Below are 19,565 nucleotides of genomic sequence, written 5' to 3' on the forward strand. Positions count from 1 at the left end.
ACATAACAACTACCTAGCACAAAGCATCCACAAATGTACCCATTTAAATATATGTAAACACACACATACACACACACACACACACACACACACACACCTACCTTATTTTCATCAAAAGTATTAAAAATGCTACACAGGCTAGATCTTTTTTTTTTTAAGTTTATTTGTTTTTATTTTATGTGTCGAGATGTCCTGCTTGCATGTATGTACCGGGTACATGCTATGTCCACAGAAGCCAGAAAAGAAAGAAGATTCCTTCAAACTGGAGTTACAGGTTGCAACATAGATGGTGGGAGGCAAACCAGGGTCTTCAGAAAGAGCAGCCAATGCTCTTAACCCATGGGCCATCTCTCCAGGCCAAAGGTCAGAGCTTGTAACAGTTGATGCTGATGTTAAGATAACTTCTTATCCATGTGGGGGGAAAAAGTTATGCCTTTTCCTCACCGTTGTGTGCGGCATCATTTTACACAAATTGAAACTGAACATAACCCTGTATGTAAAAACTAAAATGAACCAGGCTGTAATTGTGCGTGCCCTTAGTTCCAACACTTAGGAGGCAAAAGCAGACAAATCTCTGAGTTCAAGGCCAGCCTGGTATATAGAGCTAATTCCAGGACAGCCAGGGCTACACAGAGAACCCCTTTCTTGAAAAAAGAAAAGCAAACAAACAAATAAACCTACGTGTTAAAGATATACCAGCAAGAAATAAGAGATCTTGATTTAAAAAAAAAAACTTAAAAGAATTTTAAAAAATCAATTATACAATTCAATATTATTTAATATAATTTGTTTTTAAGAGTTTAGAGTTTTTGATCAACATAAGTGAGTTCTACGCATTAACCAAAGGCCATCGTGATTTTTCAGTACAGACTGACAACTGCACTTAGAAAGTTCAATACCATGTTTGCCACTTTAATAGTCACCTGAAAATTCTCAGAAGTAGCTCTACGGCACCTATTTCATTCTTTAGGGGACACTATTTTAAGTATTACTTTACATGGTTCAACCTGGCAAGTTACAGTAGGCGCATCTGGTGGCCTTGAGCCACCTGCAGTGTTGGTTTAGATTGTATTTCCTCTCTCTCGTTTACATAGCCCTCGGTGACGGCCTGAGTTTTCATGGACACTTCCTTCCCTCGTTTACCGGAGAACCAGAGGCATCCTAAAGCAAGGCTCGATATTTACTGTTGGTCTTATCGGTGATGAGATAATAAAGGAGCATGGGACAAAGAGGAAGGCCATTGGCTGTCGTGGTGGCTTTTTGTAAGGCCGCGTTCTGCAGATCAGCGTGAAGACAGGACAGGATTCGGACAATATCTCTTCCAGGACAAGATGCTTCTGTGCAGCTGAGCAGTCAACAGCTCTTGGTTGGGTAGACTCTAGATTAGTCCCAGCTCAAAATGGACCCTGCTAAGTACCCTCAGCCAGGACCAGTCTTTTGTTTTTTAAAAATCAGCATTAGTGAGGCATGCTTTTAACATGACGAAGCACACACGCTTTAAAAGTACAGTTTGATGAAGTGGGATGCGTACCTAACTGTATCAGCACCATGGCTTTTTATCATTCAAACACTCTCTTGGTCCCTTCCCTTCTACCGGGGCAGGCTGATGATCTCGCTCTATCACTGTAGATTACACAGCTTTTCTTTTGTTTTCTTTTTCTTTCTTTGATTAAAACCTACAAGATGGGCAGATCTGGGCCCAGAGGTTCTGCTCAAACTACTGCACCAACCAAGGATATTGCATGCAGTAAACTTTGAACCCCTACTCAGATCTAACCAGTGGACAGGACATTCTCCACAGTTGAGTGGAGAGTGGGGACTGACTGACATGAACTCTGGTCCCCAATATTTGACCATGTCACCTTGTTTGGGAGGCCTGGTGGCACTCGGAGGAAGGATAAGCAGGCTACCGAGATGAGACTTGATAGCCTATGATCATATAGTGGGAGAGGAGGTCTCCCTCCATCACAGACCTAGGGGAGGGGAATAGGGTGAAAGTGGGAGGGAGGGAGGAACGGGAGGATACAAGGGATGGGATAACAACTGAGACATAATCTGAATAAATTAATTAAATTTTGAAAATCACAAAGAATTTACATTTACTTTAGGTCCATTATTTATGTCAAGAAATTATAACTCATGTGGTCAAATTTCCCCAAGATTGTGACATTATCGTTAATGTTTTGACAATGACATGTGATTTAAAATTTAAAAAAAAAAAAGTCAACCCCAGCTAGACTCTAGAGAATGTCACCAGCCAAAAATAAGAGCTATAAAACACATACTTTTATCCCTAGGTAACATCAGACAGTTTGTTTTCTGCCATGCTTATCGTTTTCCAAGAGTGAAACGTAATTAGGAAGGAGTGTGGCTAAGCAACCCCCTTACCTGTGGGAAGGTGCAGTGTGATATTGTTGCAGAAATCCGTGAAGCAGCATTCGGTTTTGGTCACGTTGTTGGAACTGTGGCAGAAGACCTGAGCATTCAGTTCCGGGAGGGACACGCACGATTTGATCACTTGCTCTTTGCCATTGGTTAGCATGACAGAGGCCCAACATGCTCCTTCAGTTTGGCAGGTAAAGTTTGAAGAGTCACACAAAAGACACACACACTTCAGTCCTGGAAAGAGTAAGGCAAGAAGCTTTAAAATGCAGAAGATGGCAGTTACTTTGTGGTGCTTGAGAATAGAAACTCAGTCTTTTTTTTCTTTTTCTTTTCTTTTTTGAAAAATTTTTATTAAATTTCTATTTTAACATATGCATTTATATTATTACACCTGAGTAAAATAAACTACATACAGCAGGGAGAACCACGAGACAATCAGGAATTACATAAATGTTATATTCATAGTGATTTGGCCATTTGTATTAGGCAAACTTGAAGTAAACATCTTTCCTCTCTTGTTGGGTCTAAATTTCTGAATGGAGATTAATATCTGTGATATCTCATCTCTATTAACTTAAAACATCTATCTTGACGTTTAACCTACTAAGCTTAATTGAAACTCAGTCTTAATGAAACTTGAAGACAGGTTTTAAAATGACAAAGATGCTCTCTCTATCCTGTGCTTCATCAAACAGGCTGTTCATTTAGTTATCCTTCGTTTAGTTATTACAACTTGTATAGTTTTTCCTACAGTTACTATGTTTCCCTGGCCCACGCTCTAAATCCTTCTTAAGCTCAGTTGGTTTACTCATGAATGGATAGCTCCTATGCAAGGCTAGGATACAGTATCTCAGCAACAAGAGGAGCTTGCTAGCATAGCTTCCAGAACAGTGACCCAAGGCAAGGGCAACTGCAACCCAACAAGGCAGGACACTCTGCTTATTTACACTTCTCCAAACTTTTATGTGACTGTGCTGAACACAAAATGAATTATAGATGCGTATAGCTCTAAAACTAGTGGTAACAGTTTTATTCTCTGTACCTTAAGGCTGTTATTGTTGTTGTACACCCGCTTAAGGTGTTGATGAACCATTCTATTTGGCCCCATCCACTAAGGAAAATAACTTAGGATGACAGCCATTTTAATGTAGACTTTAACCTTTGCATGATTTTTTAATGTGTACTTCTATTCCACAGAAGAAAACACAATGATAAGAGAGTTTAATACAACCATGGCAACTTTCAAAACATTTGACTTTGCAAAATTATTCTGTTTATTAACATATCATCTTAACATTCTCCTTACCACACACACACTCACGCTCCCACAAAGAAATGTAAAAAATGGTTTGATATTTGTCTTGATATGAAATGATATGAGTATAGAGTCCAGAGTTTGTAATTTATTCAGATTTTCATTTTAATATAGCATTTCAAATACTGTAATTCTTTAATGAATGTTTTGTTAAATCATAACTACCCCCAATTATCTTAATATCTCAAGTTTTGCCATATAATCACTATTAATAAAATTGCTCTTTGAGTTTCTAATTACTAAAACTAGACCCAATTTTATACTAATAAAAATTCAACTTATAAATGAGTAATCATGAATAACTAACTACCCTTTTTATCAATAGTAATGAGCTTAGTAGACTCACATATTCTAGGTTGGCCAAGATTCCAGGGAGCCAGGTGTACAAAACCTAGTGATTAAAAAACATGCTAAGGGAGCTGAGATATGGTGCAGCCATTAAAGGTTAGGCTCACAACCAAAGAGATATAAAGCCTGTGTCAAGATGGAACACACCTTTAATCAACACTCAGGAGGCAGAGGCAGATGGATCTCTGCGAGTCCCAAGCCAGTGGGGCTACGTAGGGAGCCCCTGTCAAAAACAACAAAAAAAACATGCTAAGTCAGTTTTCATACATGAAAAAGAGATCACACAAAGAGCACCCTTTAACCCATGTGTCCCCAACTGTGGAATCATAGCATTTCCCAACCTGGGAAGTGTCTTCAACAACTGATTGTTCAAGCCTTGTCATCTTGGAAACGATTTGGTCCCACTGGGCCTCATCAGAAAGGTGATTACTCAGTGACAACATACTTCCTCATCCTGTTGCTATGGAGATTAAATTAATCATATAAATACTTTGCACCCATTTCTGGCACATAGGAAATATGACACAAGCATTAGTAACCACCTCTCCTAACACTTGAGAGAGAAAAACTAGTTTTCTTTCTTTCTTTCATTCTTTCTTCCTTCCTTCCTTCCTTTCAAATGAATTTATTTTTTATTCACTTTACATCCTGGTCATACTCCTATCCCTCCTCTCCTCCCAGCCCTGCCTTCCCTCTCTCTTCCCCCTCTCCCTTCCCCTATTCCTCAGAAAAGGGAATCCCCTTTCCCATCTGCCCCAGCTCATCAAGTCGCATCAGAACTGTGCGTGTCCTCTTCCTCTGTGGCCTGACAAGGTGGTCCCACCAGGGGCTGGCATCAGAGTCCATATCAGAGACAGCCCCAGCTCCCCTTACTAGAGGACCCACCTGAAGCCTGAGCTGTCCATTGGCTACATCTGTGTAAGAGGCCTAGGTCAAGTCCATGCATGGTCCTTGGTTGATGCAAATCTAGTTTTCTTACAACAACAGAAAAAAAAAAAAACATCAATAGACCTCCATACTCCCTGCGGGAATTGCTGCATGAAGCAGGATACAACAGCCTCTCAGAAAACCCAAGAAAGAAGTGTGTCTCTCTCTGCTCTGCTAGTGGGACTGAGTACCCTTCTGTTTCTCAGGGTCTGGCTGAGCTCTTCTCTCACTCAACTAGTTTTTAGCAACTGTGAATAAAATAACAATTTAGGTTGCTCTGTAGTGCTTTGAGAAGCTTTGATGCCTTTCTTAAATTTTATGACAGCGTGAACAAACAAGAAAGGAGAGCCTGTGCCCTAGGTTTGTTCCTCACTTGCTGGCTGACTATGGAGAGCCACAGCATCCTCTGCAAATGAACCAAAGTAAAGGCACTAGGTCCAGAAATGCTGACATCCCCTGTGGAGCACTATCTGCATTTTACTGATATGATGACTCTAAATTTACAGTTGGTGAAAATCTGATATTATAAAGCATGGAGAACACTAGCCACTCTGCCTCCGATGCACACTCTCATAATGTAAGGAGCTGTAAGTAGATAGATTAGCCCTTTGACATGCTATCTCAAACCCTTTGTCACTGTGGTCATCAGAATCTTAAATATTCTGGGCTAGAGAGCTGTCTCAGCAGTTAAGAGCACTTAGTTCTCTTGCACGGGACCTAGATTTGCTTCTCACAGCCCAAATAATTGCTGGTCATTATCAGTAACTCCAGGCCAATGTATCCAGTGCCCTGTCGAGCCTTCCCAGGTATTGCATGCACATGGTGCCCAGACATACATGCAAGAAAAAGAACCATATATATCAACTAAAAGTAAGTGGTTTTTTTTTTTCCTCTTACTCTTTGTTTCTAGGAGGAGCTAAGATAGGAAGTCAAGGCAACCAAGGGATGCAAGGATCCACTGAGTGAAAACAGCTATCAAGAACTCAACATTTAAGCTGATTTCATGTGCGTTTATCATGGTGTACACATCCCACGGCAACTTGGTTGTCAGTATCTGTGTTTTACAGATAGGAAATGAGGCACAAAAAAAAAAAAAATCAAGTAATTGACTGAGTGTAACAGCCTCTAGACTACACATGGAATCTTCTTTCTTATCCCACCAAGGCTAACCTGGTGCTAAGAACGATTCTGTTCACCTCACTAGTCTCTAGAAACTAAATAAAATACAATGTTAATATAGCAGAAATAAGTTAGTCATTATTACTGATATCTGAAATTTTGATCTGTATTATTTCAATGAAATTTAAGACAAGGTAGATATTTCTCAGGCCATTCTATCTACAAGTTTACTGACCGGACAGGTGGTCAAATAAAAGTCAGTACAATGTGCCTTGCAGCTAGAGCAAATATCTAAATTATTTGTTCTAAATAGCTTATCTAAATCCAGTCCTAAATACGCCTCTGAGGACCTCCCGCCCACATCCCCTATATGTCATTTCAAAGCACTGACTAGATCATTATAAAAATGATTAAATGCTATTTCTTACTGAGGGATGATCTGCATTTTCCACTCATTTCTTAACAAGCTATAGAATTTCCTTCAGTTTAAAGTAAAAAGGTACAAGCCAGGATCATAAAGAGTTTAGTGAACACATAGAAAACAACACCTCACGTTTAAACCTTGCGTAATAGAAAACACTGGAAACATTGAAGATTGTTAATGGCTATGGCTTCAAACATCTGTTCAATGTCCTCACTTACTCCAAGTCAATTGGCAGACTACTGCCCTGACAGGGAACATACAGCGAACTAAATGAGACCTACAATGTGAAAGAAACGCATTCCATATTCTATCTTTCATCTCTCGCACTTCTCATCAGTCCACTACGTAGTTCCATTTGTATAATTAGAGAATATTTACACCAACCATCCTCAACACAGAACCTTAAGCTGCCAATTAAAATGGAAATTGCCATTATTGATTTGATTCGTGCCTTTCGATTTTGCTTTTTTAAAACCCGATGCTAATTGAGTCAGTTCTTCTTAGAACTCCGTGGCAGAATAAATCTGGTTGTTAGCAAATAGCAGCCCCTCCTTGGGGTTCTTTACCATATACTTTCCCTTACAATGTACTTAAGTCATATGGCATAAGACAGCAAATGAAGTTGAAGAAAGAGGCAATTACCCATAATAAGGAGGTCTATTAGATCTTTCCCCATCACGAAGACTGCACTTTTCTCGTGTCTCTTCCCACCCCTTTAATTATCTCCCTTTTTCCCCTCTTTGCCAATTAGTCTGTAAAAGCCAAGACATCTGTTACCCAAAAGACATCTGTTACCCACATCTACCAAAGGATGTGCACATTCCTAATCAAACAGAAAGTACATTTTCATCCATATTTACACATGATGACTAGCACACACTGTTGACAGAAGTGTAACAACTATCAGGCTACAAAGTGTGTGTGTGTGTGTGTGTGTGTGTGTGTGTGTGTGTGTGTGTGTCTTTAGGTTCTATGCCATTAAAAAGACAAATATTTTTGACATACGATTTGGAATAGTGCTTTCAGTACAGTGGCTTTATCTTAGCTGTTTTCTTCATCTTAAGCTCATGTGCTGAGCTATGGAATGACCAAGTCTAGTTCTACTTTCACCACAAACTATCAAGCCTTCTTTCCTTCCTTCCTTTATTTATTTATTTGGAAAATGTTTTAGATGTGACCTTTTGATGTTTAACCTTCTGATCATTTGTAGGCTTCTGCATTAACAGAGGGAACAATCCAAGTTCATCAAAGAGCTGAAAGTGTACAGGAAAGCCACGAAGTCTTTGAGAATCTGAAGGAATTGCTGAGCCTCAAAGCATTTGCCCTGTTGCCCTTCCCTGCCTCCCTTTTAGACTGATCTTACTATGTTACTACACTGCCCAAGGTGGTACTGGACTTGGGGAATCCTCCTGCCTCAGCCTCCTAAGTGCTTGGATTACAGGCATATGCCACCACATCTAGGTTTGCTTTTTTTGTTGGTAAGGAAAAGCAAGGTAATAAAGAAAACAGTCAAATGCAACACTTGGCCTACAGAGCTTTTAATAAGACTCATCACATTGAAACTCTATTTATTGAGCTGTCTTTGAGAAACTGTTCTTTTGTGCAAAGTGACAAGTATGTTTCTAACCCAGGAAGCCCCACCCTGCTTGCTAAAAAGCAACGCAAATACCTGTCAGAAGGGAGCCCATCTAGGAAGCTTAAGCTAACTTTTAGCCATAAGGCTTACTTAATTCAGGAAGAGCAAAACACCCTGGCCATTTGTGATTTCTCAGTGGATGCAAAGTATTTAATAAAAATATATTAACTCCCAGGCCCCAGGCCTTAGACAAGTATCTCAGTCTCCCTGAATCTGGACCAATTTCCCTAAAACCTGCCAGTTATCCTGATCTCTGATGCTCTGAGCTTTATCATTATCTCAATATAAGTGACTTTGCTGTAGGCATAAAGTTATTGTGTAGTTCAAATGCAATCCTTGTTCTGAGAATCTCCTGTCTTGCTGTTGTATAAACACTACTCCCCAATTGTCTCCTGATATGCCAATAAAGCAGCTTGCAGCCAATCGCGGAACAGGTGAGAGAATAGGGCTGGACTTCCTGCCAGCCAGGTGAGGAGGAGATAGAAGAGGAGGCAGGAGGTTCAGCCTTGGGAGAGGTCCAAGAGACATCAGGAGAAGGAGATGGAGCATAAAAGCTACAAGTGCAAGAATTTCTGAGATGTAAGTTGGGAGGAAGCCAAATTTGCTTAGAGGGTTAAGAATAGAGTAATAACTTCTCAGTTCTTGTGCTGTGAAGCTTGTTTAATAGAGTTTCAATTAATTGTTTGATAACTGGGTTAAGAGAAAAGCTGAGAAACAAATACAGTTTTATAAAAATAATCTTAACACCTTAGCAATTCTTATCTGTGACAGACAGTAGGAGAGTGCTGGAGTTGAAGAAAGCATGGTTGATCCTTTCAAATCACACACACTAATATTTTAGGTAGTGTGAGAATCCTACTATCCATCAAAACTTCTCTAGTCAAACTTAAAGACCATCTATCCAATAAAATAGTAACATTATCTCTGTTGGTTGGGGATTAGGACAGATACTGGGACTTCCTATTGTGACTCTAAGTGAGAGAACAAAGGAAGAATGGAGAAATAGAAGGATCCAGAAGGTTCTAGAAACCTACAAAAAGCCCATTAAAGCTTGCAGAACTGGACCCAGGTGGATCATCTCAAACTACTGTACCAACCAAAGACAATACATGCAGCAGTAAACCTAGAACCCCTATCCAGATCTATCCAATGGTCACCATATTCTCCATAATTGTGTAGAGAGCAGGGACTGACACAGACATGAACTCTGGTGCCCCCTATTTGACCACTTCCCCTTGGTGGGGAGACGTGGTGACACTCAGAAGAAGAGTAAGCAGGCTACCAGGAAGAGACCTGATAGGCTGAAGGGGACAAGGTCCCCTTCTGTCACAGACCTAGGGGAGGGGAGTATGATGAAAGAGGGAGGGAAGGGGAACATGAAGATACAAGTGAGGGGATAACAAATGAGATGTAAGCTCAATAAATTACTTAAATATTTTTTTAAATAGTAACATTATATGAGAAGATTCTGTTCTTCGCAGTATCAGGAGGTTTTGAGGAAATGAAGAGAGAATGGGATGGAAACCTGAAGGTATCTCCAGCTCTGTGAATGACATTAGATATTCAGAGACCATCGCTTAATCTGTCAATCATTGTATAACCACTATCCTAGGACAAGGATACAGGACCAAAGGCAACTCGAGAGTGCCTCACCTAGGAATCTGATGAGTCCACATTCCTTCATACAGAAATAAATATGTTTCTAAATAATATTTAAGAGATAATGCTTAAATGTGGCCAAAATTGTGTTGTGTGCTCAGAGCTTCTACGTTGTCAAGAAGCACAGAAAAGATAACCATGGTGACATGAGGTCACAGTGCAATGCAAAACCCGGACGCCATCACTTGGATGTGTTTGCTTGTCAGTATAGTTCGCTTTCACTGATTTTTCCTAAAAATGCTACAATATTAGTCTCAAAGATCCTCTAACACGCCAAATACAGAAACCAGCAATTAAGGGGTATTGCCTAATTAGCTGATTTCTGACAAAATTTTTGTGTAGACTCTATTAAAATAAGTTTTAAAAAAAAGAAAAAAAAAGAAAAAATGTATATGGGGAGATGGAAGCCCACTCTTTCAGATCAGTGAAAGTTAGGAATCAAATGGGTGACAGGCTAAGTAGCATGGGCAGGTGGGACCTGCATGGAGACTGCTTGGGCACAGACCAGAATAATCTAAATTCTTTCCTCCTTAGCGAGACCACAGACTGTCTTGAGCCTCTTGGTCAAGTCTTGATCTTATAGTTTTGTGTTACAGGAAATGCTCAGTCTGGAGTATCTCCTCCCAAAGCAAGGGCATCCCTCTCATCACAGGACACAGTTCCTCTGACACGCTCTTAGGTAGTACCCCTCCCGCCCATGCCTTACAAAGTGCTTTCCTCTGCTCAGAAGACACCTAAGGCTCAGTAGACTCCAGCTGTGTTTAGAATAAAGCGAATCTTCAATTGCTAGAGGCCCACAGGGCTTAAAAGTCTGAGCTCTTCCTACCTTTTGAATGTCACCTTTAAATTCACATTCGCTGGTCTCCTTTCCATGACCCATAAAAGTCACACACGCACGCACGTACGCACGCACGCACGCACGCACGCAGGCACGTACGCACGCACGCACGCATGCACGCCCTGGTTTGTATTCCCTTCTTCTGAAGCACTCTCCCCTTCCTTCTAATTCTTCAAGCCTCAGCTCAGATGTCTCCACCTCAGTAAAATATCCACAGACGACCCCCATGATCAGGAATCTGCTCCTGTTCTCTTTTGGTTCTTCCCGCAAGTCTGCAATCAGCTCGTTGGTTGTATTTGTCCTGGTATAATGAAAAGGTTACAAGATGAGATGCCTCCTCTTCTGTTTCCATCTGAGCACATACCCCCAACACACACCGCAGGCCTCCCAGAGGTGACGCAAGTGCAACAAAGGTGAATTAGGCTGCAATTTGCAGGGAACTGCAAACTACAGACGCATTCAAAGCTAAATAAACTGTGGCTATTCTTGTTATGGCGCATTTTCTTCCAGTCTTACATAGCAACTGCCCATACTTGACTCCATTAGCACAGTGTAGGTGCTGCCTCCACATTCATTCCATCAGGATGATGTCATGAACACAATGGTATCACTGGAACCGGTTGATGGAACTCACAGGGCTGTCATCAGTGAAAATGGACAATAGACAGCATTTTCTTACTTTTAGGCATTTTGATTGACCTTTTCCTAGGCAAGAGTCCCAGACCGGCATTACAACATCAGATACTCTTGATAGCTATTGTGAAAGAACTTTCCAGAGCTGTTCCAGTTAAGAGTTCCACTGGTGTCGTATGAAAGCACCACAGGGCACATGTCAGCATCCAGTGTGCCTACAATCTAAATACGATGACATGTGAAAGTTGTAGCTTATGTTAATCTCCATTTCCCAGCTAAAGGAGTTAAACACTTTTTGTTTTTCCAAATATTTCATTTGCTTTTCGTCTTGGGTGAGGTTTTTGTTGTTGTTGTTGTTGTTGTTGTTGTTGTTGTTGTTGTGTTGTTTTGTTTTGTTTTTGGTCTATTGTGTTCATCTACTATGTGAATCTTAATTTTTTTTTTTTTTACTCAAGAGCTTTTTGTAAAGATGGAAGCTCTTTGTCACTTCCCCACATTCATACTTATTGCTTTTCTCCCAACCATTATCTTCATTTTATTGTTTGGTTGCTTCTTTCTGTGCTGTCGGTGAAAGCCACATCATCAAGAATTCTAGCGAGTGCATGAGTAGTTGGGTTTTATTAATGATATTTTCTCCTTGTCAAGTAATATGCATACTATTGAAATGAAACGAAATTAGTTCTAATGCTCATATTCCCAAAATGATTGCTGTTATTGGTTTCTCCAAATCTCGCTAGAGTTCTTATCTAGATATATGTAATGGTCTCGTTAAATTTTTACTATTATAAATGTAAACTCATGTTTTACTTGAAACTTCTTCCTTCTCTTAAACCCTGCCAAATGTTTTATCCACATATATTCTAAATATTCAGTACTTTCTTCCAATTTTCTAATAGGCAAAGAGAGTTAAACTTTACATGTATATGGAATTTTCACATTTCTTTTTAACAGATTCTGAGTGTTTGGGGTTGTTTGTTTGTTTTATTTTGTTTTAATTCTTAAAATATTAAGAATGTTTTAAAAAGTATTGTTTGCCATAGGCCAAGCCCTGAGTTAAGGAAGACAGTGGGGGAGGTGGGGGGTTAACGACATGCCCTAAAGGATGTTTGCCCAGTAGGTATAAGGGTTGGTGTGTTACACCAAGCACGCTCCAATACAGGATGTTGGGACACTGAGGTGGGGCATTGCCTCACCCAACTAGGGCTGGGGACAAGAAACTCAAGGCAATTGGGCGCAGACCCGGAGAAGCTTCTTTGTAGCCAGCCCTGCCACTGTCAGACAGCCAGGAAAACCACAGAAGCTGGGGAAACCACAGCCCTCGCCCACCAAAGGGGCCTGGAGTGTCTCGCCTGCCCCCTCCCTGTCAACGGTTTCTGTCACTCCCACTCTCCAGCTGGAAGAGACTCCCAACCCTCCGCCTACCCCATCGCTACCTCCGGGTGTCCCAGCCCTCGCAGGGGCCCCAAGCCTGTGCCACTGGGAATGTTCCGTCTCTCCTCCTAGCCTGCAAAGAGGGGCCGAGCCGCCTTCACCTCTGGTTGCTGGGCTTTTTTACACTGCAGAAAGGTTCCTTGTCCACCCTTCACCAATTCCAGGCTGAGCTTCGTCACCTACCTCAGAGCCCTGCCCAAGGGGAAGCATTCAAGGGATGGGCCAGTTTCAGGGGCATCTAGGTACCACCTAGTCGCTGCAGAGGCAGTAGGCAGCCCACTGGGCCGCTTTTTACCCAGAACCCTCTACTCACATAAGCTTGTCATCATCCTTTGCTTTGAGCTTCCTCTGCCTTAAAAAGAAACCACCGTAAGCAAGTGTGCTGACAATGAGCTGGGCTACATCTTCAGCCCCTATATGTTCTTTTAAACCCGTTTCTTTAACAGGAATGATAAAACCTCATGCCTCCAGCTTTCCCTTGGTTGAAACTTGAGAATCTCACCAGTGCAGTATGAGCTTTTGCGCATGCTTTGGAAAATCGCCCGTCCTCCCTCCCTTATGTCCTCAACCAGGCAAGGATGGTCTCTTCCAAGGTCAAGGACTATCTTTGGAAATTTTCAAATGCCAACAATTAAGTATATTTCAGAATGTTAGATTTATTTCAATTGTCTTTTTCTAATACAAGTTGATGATACAACATATCCAGGTAATGGCTCTGTAAGAAACGAGACACAAATCCTAACAGTGTCTTTAATCAACCTACACATTTAAATTGCTTTACCAGGACTCAGAGGATAGTATACATTTTTAAAATTATTACAGGCCAATAATAATTTGATGATATCTGCTTTAATTAGTGATAAGTTATCGATTATGAGTATACCAATGTCCAATTTTAATAGTCTTTCCATGGGAAAAAAATCAACAATTAATGTCAAGTCTGGCAAAATGCAATTTTGAGCAATACTATGTAATGTTGCATGGGAAGTGAGCATGCATTAAAAAAAAAAAAAGGATAGGTGATCATGAATGTGCCCTTCAGGCATGGCTCCCTTAAAAAGATATGTCTGAACGCTTGGCCCAAAGGGAGTAGTAGTATTAAGAGGTGTGGCCTTGGGAGGAAGTGTGTCCCTGTGAAGGCAGGCTTTGAGGTCTCACATATGCTCAAGGCTACCCAGTGAAACAGTCTCCTTCTGCTGCCTGGGGATCAAGACGTAGGCCTCTTGGTTCCACCAGCACCATGTCCACATGCACACCGCCATGCTTCCTGCCATGCTAATAATGGGTAAACCTCTGAAATTATAAGTCATCCCCCAGTTAAGTGTTTTCTTTCATATGAGTTGCCGTGGTCATGGTGTTTACTCATAGCAGTAGAAACCCTGCTACGAATTGTAGACAAGGCCTAGTATTCTGCAACTCTTAAGAGATGCCTGCTTCGATGACCACCAGACAATTAGAGCAGTGTGTGTGAGGATACACGCAGAGAATCAAGGATTTTGCATCTTGGATCCACAGGTTAGGAAGAAACATGTTCCAGAGAGTTTAGCCTAAGAAGGCTGAAGTCAATCATCAGAGTTCATCATTTGGAGGCCTCTAAAGACATGGTGGTCTCTGCCCGATGCTTTCTCTCTGCTGAATTAGAGAACCCAAGAACCAAAAGGGAGAGGATTGAAGGAGTATGGTGATGACATGAGAACAGGAGTGTGGGGCATATGCAGTGGGTTTGAGAAAGTTGGCCTCAAATGCTAAGTTAGTGATAAAGACAGTTAAAAAACAACAACAACAACAACAACAACAACAACAACAAAAAACAAATGAATGTCTGCCATGCTTCAAAGAAGCAATTAAAATTGTAAAGAAGAGGAAAGCAATCAATTGGTAATTAATTGGTACATTCCAGGGCTGGTGGAAGTGAAGTCCTCGAGAGTTCTCAGGGACACACTTATCAAACTACATGTCTACCTCTATAATGATCAGATATGGTAAAGAATAGATGATTCTAGAAATAACTATCTGAAGGAAGACGTTGATCTAGCTAATAAGAATGACAAGGGGGGAGTTGAAAAGGGGAAGAGGAGGGAAAGTAATCAGGAAGGAAAAGTGCGTGTGTGTGTGTGTGTGTGTGTGTGTGTGTACTGATCCTGTGTCTCTTTCCAATATTGACCCCAACACTAAAGGATCTAGCCAGGATGCTCACAAGAATGTGTTCAATGCAAGAAGAAAGGGCAGCAGCTCCTGGTCCTGTCTGCAGAGAGGATGGGTAGGAGTGGGAGCTGATGAGTGGGCGGTGAACTTCTTAAATCCATAATTTAAAAAATACTTCTAAAAATGTAATTCGCAGACTTCTAGGGATGATCACAGCCACTTGAGAAGATGAGGTTACAAGGCTTCTCCTTGTTCCTCTGCCTACAAAGTATCGTTCCACACGGTAACTGTCCTTGCCTAGAGATGCACAGATGACTGAGAACAGAGAGAGAAAATGGAACTCTGGGAAGTCTCAGACTTCGTCTTAGCCAGAGAAAACAGAAAGGCTACAGGAGCTTGCCCTGCATTGTTCTGCTTCTTTGGTATAAATCAATGAGAAACAAAAGTAATTAGAAAGGAAAAAACAAACAAACAAACAAAATCTCCTGTCTCCCTGACTGTGTTGAGTTCAACTTGGTCAGAATTTCACCAGGCTTATTGCTAAAAGGATTGTGTGCTTTGAAAAGCTGTCTGCCCGTGACTGAGATCCTGGGCTCCTCTTAGACCAACCCTGTGGCTACTACTCTCTAAATAGGTCTTCTCACTGCTGTTAAAGGGGTAATTCATCACATAGGGTTGTTCTGAAGATTAAAAGATAGAGACAACACATTTGATGTGCCTCAGATTATTAAAACTGCAACTCTACCTCCCGCAATTACAGATTATGAATTCCCAGCTCTGTGGTCAAGTCCCAAGCCTCATGCCTTAAAATACAACTTGCAAAGTTCTCACAAATCTTTCTAGTTTTGATCGACTCTTGCTTTTAATGCCACAGTCCCATAAGGGAAATAAAACCAATGGTTCCAAAACAACATAGACATTGCAAAATAGTAACACCTGAGTATAATCAGAGAGTAGAAATATCTAGAACACTCGCTCTCATGCTCACTACTATACTAACATTTCTATTTCTCAATTAATTGGCTTTTTTATTTTAGATTTTGCAAACATTTCCACAGAATGATGAACAAACTATATGAACAAAAAGAAAAATGTCAATAATATGGAAAAATTAATCCTATTAATATTCAAAGAAGAAATCAAATTCAAAGATATAATCTTTTTTAACGATATAATCTTAATGTCAAATTGAAAATGATTTTATAAATTATCATACTTATAAATTATTGGGAACCTAAGGCTCAGAGCTTATTACAGAAGAGGAGAGAGAAATAGTGTAAAAGACAATGGAACAGGGAGTTTGCTGTGAGACTGTCACCTAGAGATGCCAAAGTAGCTACACCCATAAAGTCTCACCAGCATGGCTGCCTAAACAAGACCTGAACAATGGCAGCATCAATAAACAGGCTAACATGAAAGAGTGAAGACTCGGGAGGACTCTGCCCTAGACAAAGAACTTAGGAAACAAGGGATTCTGGGAGCAGGAAATAGTCTTCCCCGGGGAAAAGCACACCAATTGCTTATTCAATACCAAACAGTCAGGCCTGAAAACACGTATGCAACTAAAATTTTGGGGATATATATAAATAACATAGATATAGATGAGATAGATAGATAGATAGATAGATAGATAGATAGATATAGATAGATATAGATAGATAGAGATGTGTGTATGAGAAAGTTATATTTATATGTTTGGGGTTATATAGATTAAATGATATAGAAATAGATGATTGATAAAGACATGTTATATTATGTGTGTATATGTATGTATATATATATAGGGGTATATGTATATGTTACAACAACTAAAGAAAAAGAGGCCATAAATTTGGAAGAGACCATGGTGGGTGGTACTTGGAAGGAGCTGGAGAAACAAAAGAGAAGGGAGTGTTAATGTAATTATATCATAATCTCAAAATATATGTATGTTAAATTGGGGACAGGGTGATGAATAAAATATAATCCTCATATCAAGTTCAGTTGGTAAAACTGCAGAATCCTAAAGTGTTTGTGATTTTCAGATTGCAGGTAGAGTTCTTCTTTTAGATGAAATAATCACTAAGCTTATTTGGAATTTCTCATTATTTATGAGACTAAAACATGAAAATAGGTGAAATATTCCCAAGTCAAAATATTTGAAAAGGTTTTGAGATGTAAGTATTGTAACATATCTTACTTCTTAGTAGTCTTTAATTGTCATGTAACATGATGGCTATAAATGCTTAAAAAGTAAAATCATAAAACATGTGCACTGAAATGGACACTATGAAAAAAATTCATCAAAAATAGTGGTGCTCACTGAAGTATAAATCTGAAGATGACCTTTACATTTTTTTCAACACATTCCCCTAATTTTCCATGCTGGACACATATCAAATCTATAATCAGAAATAAATATTATTTTGTTAAAGTCATCCCTTGATCTGCCAAAATATTTAGTTCGCACGGAGTACCTAACGATGTCATGGGGGTGTCTTCCCTCAGCTGTGTTGCAAGTCTTTTGAAATAGCACTGGTGGCAGTCTGGGTGAACACCCACAGGCCCTGCTGCCATGCTGTACCAAGCTACGATGATTGCAACTCTGCATTCAAGTCCCAAAACCGGAATTTGAACTCCAAAATTAGAGTAGCCCTATTGAGAACAGGGATATCCATGAACTATCCAGATTGATAGCATTCCCAATTTCTCCTCTTCTCTATGGAAATGTCTTTAACAATGCAGCCAACAAGTCAACAGCCAAGGTAACCTGACAGGTCATCCTGAAAACAGTTGGGACAGACCTGGTCAGTTTCCTGATTACAGAAGATAATCAAGAAAACGCTGACTGCCTACTGTATGCATGGTAATATGCTGAACAAGAGGGCCACTAACCTCACCCAGCAAAATTAGGCTTGTTAAACGCATTCAGAAGACGACAGATACAAGCAAAATTCTCCATAAGTAAGTCTTATGGTAGATCGAATGGGGCAAGGGAACCTAAGAGCTCATAGTGTTCCCTGGTAAATGCCCTCTCCTGTTAAATCAAACGCTTTCATTTGTAAAAGAGGACGGGAGCAAGACTATGATCACAAGGAGCTTGGCCTATGTCTGGATAAGATCCCTGAGTTGCAGTCTCCTTTCCTAAGGGAACATACTACTACATGCTAACAAATTAAACATATTGTAATAAATCCAAATTTGATTTCATTTTGTCTACTTTATGTTGTTTTACAGAGTGGAGAAGATAAATGCAAAAAGTAGTAAAATCTATGGAAATTATTTACTTACAAAGAAACTTATATGGCAAAATTAAATAAATTATTTATGATTTTAAAAATATTATCTTTCTTTAATTAGTGTCATAAATGCATATGGAAAAAAATAATAATGTAGGAAGAATTAAAATGAGAATTACATCGCCCTGGTCTCTTTCCCAGAGGCATCATTTGGACCAGTTGCCTGTTGTTCTCTCAGATATTAGCTCAGGACCTTGCTGTTGAACACGTACCACTGTTTCTGGTGCAGCAATTTGAAACATTGTCCACAAGCTCCGGATTTGTATACAGCCTAAGTTTATATGCGCCCTCACTTAGGAAGGAGAGTCGGGTATATGGGGATGGAATTCACATTTGGAGCACTCAGATCTTCTAGATCTTCCTCCCCAGATCTCCTCCTTCCTTCCAAATAACGCATCTTTCTGCAGAGCTTCTGGCAAAGCGATGCTATGTTCTGGTCCCACAACACCAAGTGAATGCAACCTCCAAAGACTGTTATCACAGTGCCTCAAGTGTTTTACACCTTGAAGGCCTTGGGTTTTTGGTGAATGTATGTGTCTGTTTATTCACTCAACAGTTAAAGGATATCTGATTTTTCTCCTGGTTGTTATGGATTAAAATTTTTTACAACGAGCATTAACATAAAGATCTTCATATGAAACAAGCTCTCTTTCTCTGGGACAAATATAAGACAGTGGAATTGCTATACTGTGTGGAAAGTGAATGTTTATATAAATTATAAAAATGTTTTCCAAAATAGTTGTAACATTTTATATTCTAATTAATAATATATGAAAATTTTAGCTATTTATATCTTTAGGAAAGTTCTTATTGGACTGTGACCTATTAAACTGTGATATATATATATACACACACACACTAAATACAAGTGTTTTGCCAAGTGACTACATATTTAGTTTGCATAACATATGATTTTTTTAGTGGATGGTACTTTTATAACTCTAAGACTATTGCCTGTGCTAAGGCTAGAAGGCATCAGTGTTTTTTTAAAGAGTTTGTCTATAGTTCAGATTTGATTGTTATAACCTTGATGTATTCTGACACTTTTACACATAAAGCATGCTTTGAGGATTTGGTTTGGTTTGGTTTGGTTTACTGATAACCAGCATTGTTTGTTTTTTAATCCTTTTTTCATTAACTTATCTTCTTTAGAAACATTATATTATATTTATATATTCACTCTTTCTCTCTCTCTCTCTCTCTCTCTCTCTCTCTCTCTCTCTCTCTCTCTCTCTCTGTGTGTGTGTGTGTGTGTGTGTGTGTGTGTGTGTGTGTGTGTGTGTGAAGTCAGAGGACAATTTGCTGAAGTCTGTTGTCTCCTTTGACCATTTGGGTCCTAGGAATCAAATCAGGTCATATGGGATCAGTACAGATGCTTATATCCATGGAAACACCCAAGAAGACCCTCCATTAAACTATCTGTGTAC

At 39.9% G+C, this 19,565-nt stretch overlaps 1 protein-coding gene across 2 annotated transcripts in view; it reads right to left on the bottom strand.

Annotated features, from left to right (window-relative positions):
* ACVR1C (activin A receptor type 1C) overlaps positions 1-19,565 on the bottom strand; it is an 80,757-nt gene that overhangs the window by 44,877 nt on the left and 16,315 nt on the right. For both annotated transcript variants that reach the window (XM_084799166.1, XM_084799167.1), the window contains one exon: positions 2,389-2,619. In XM_084799166.1, coding sequence (XP_084655292.1) covers positions 2,389-2,619 — 231 coding nt within the window. The remainder of the gene's footprint in view (positions 1-2,388; positions 2,620-19,565) is intronic.

Source organism: Acomys minous (genome assembly GCF_964271855.1).
Source record: "Acomys minous genome assembly, chromosome: 10".
Lineage (NCBI taxonomy): Eukaryota > Metazoa > Chordata > Mammalia > Rodentia > Muridae > Acomys > Acomys minous.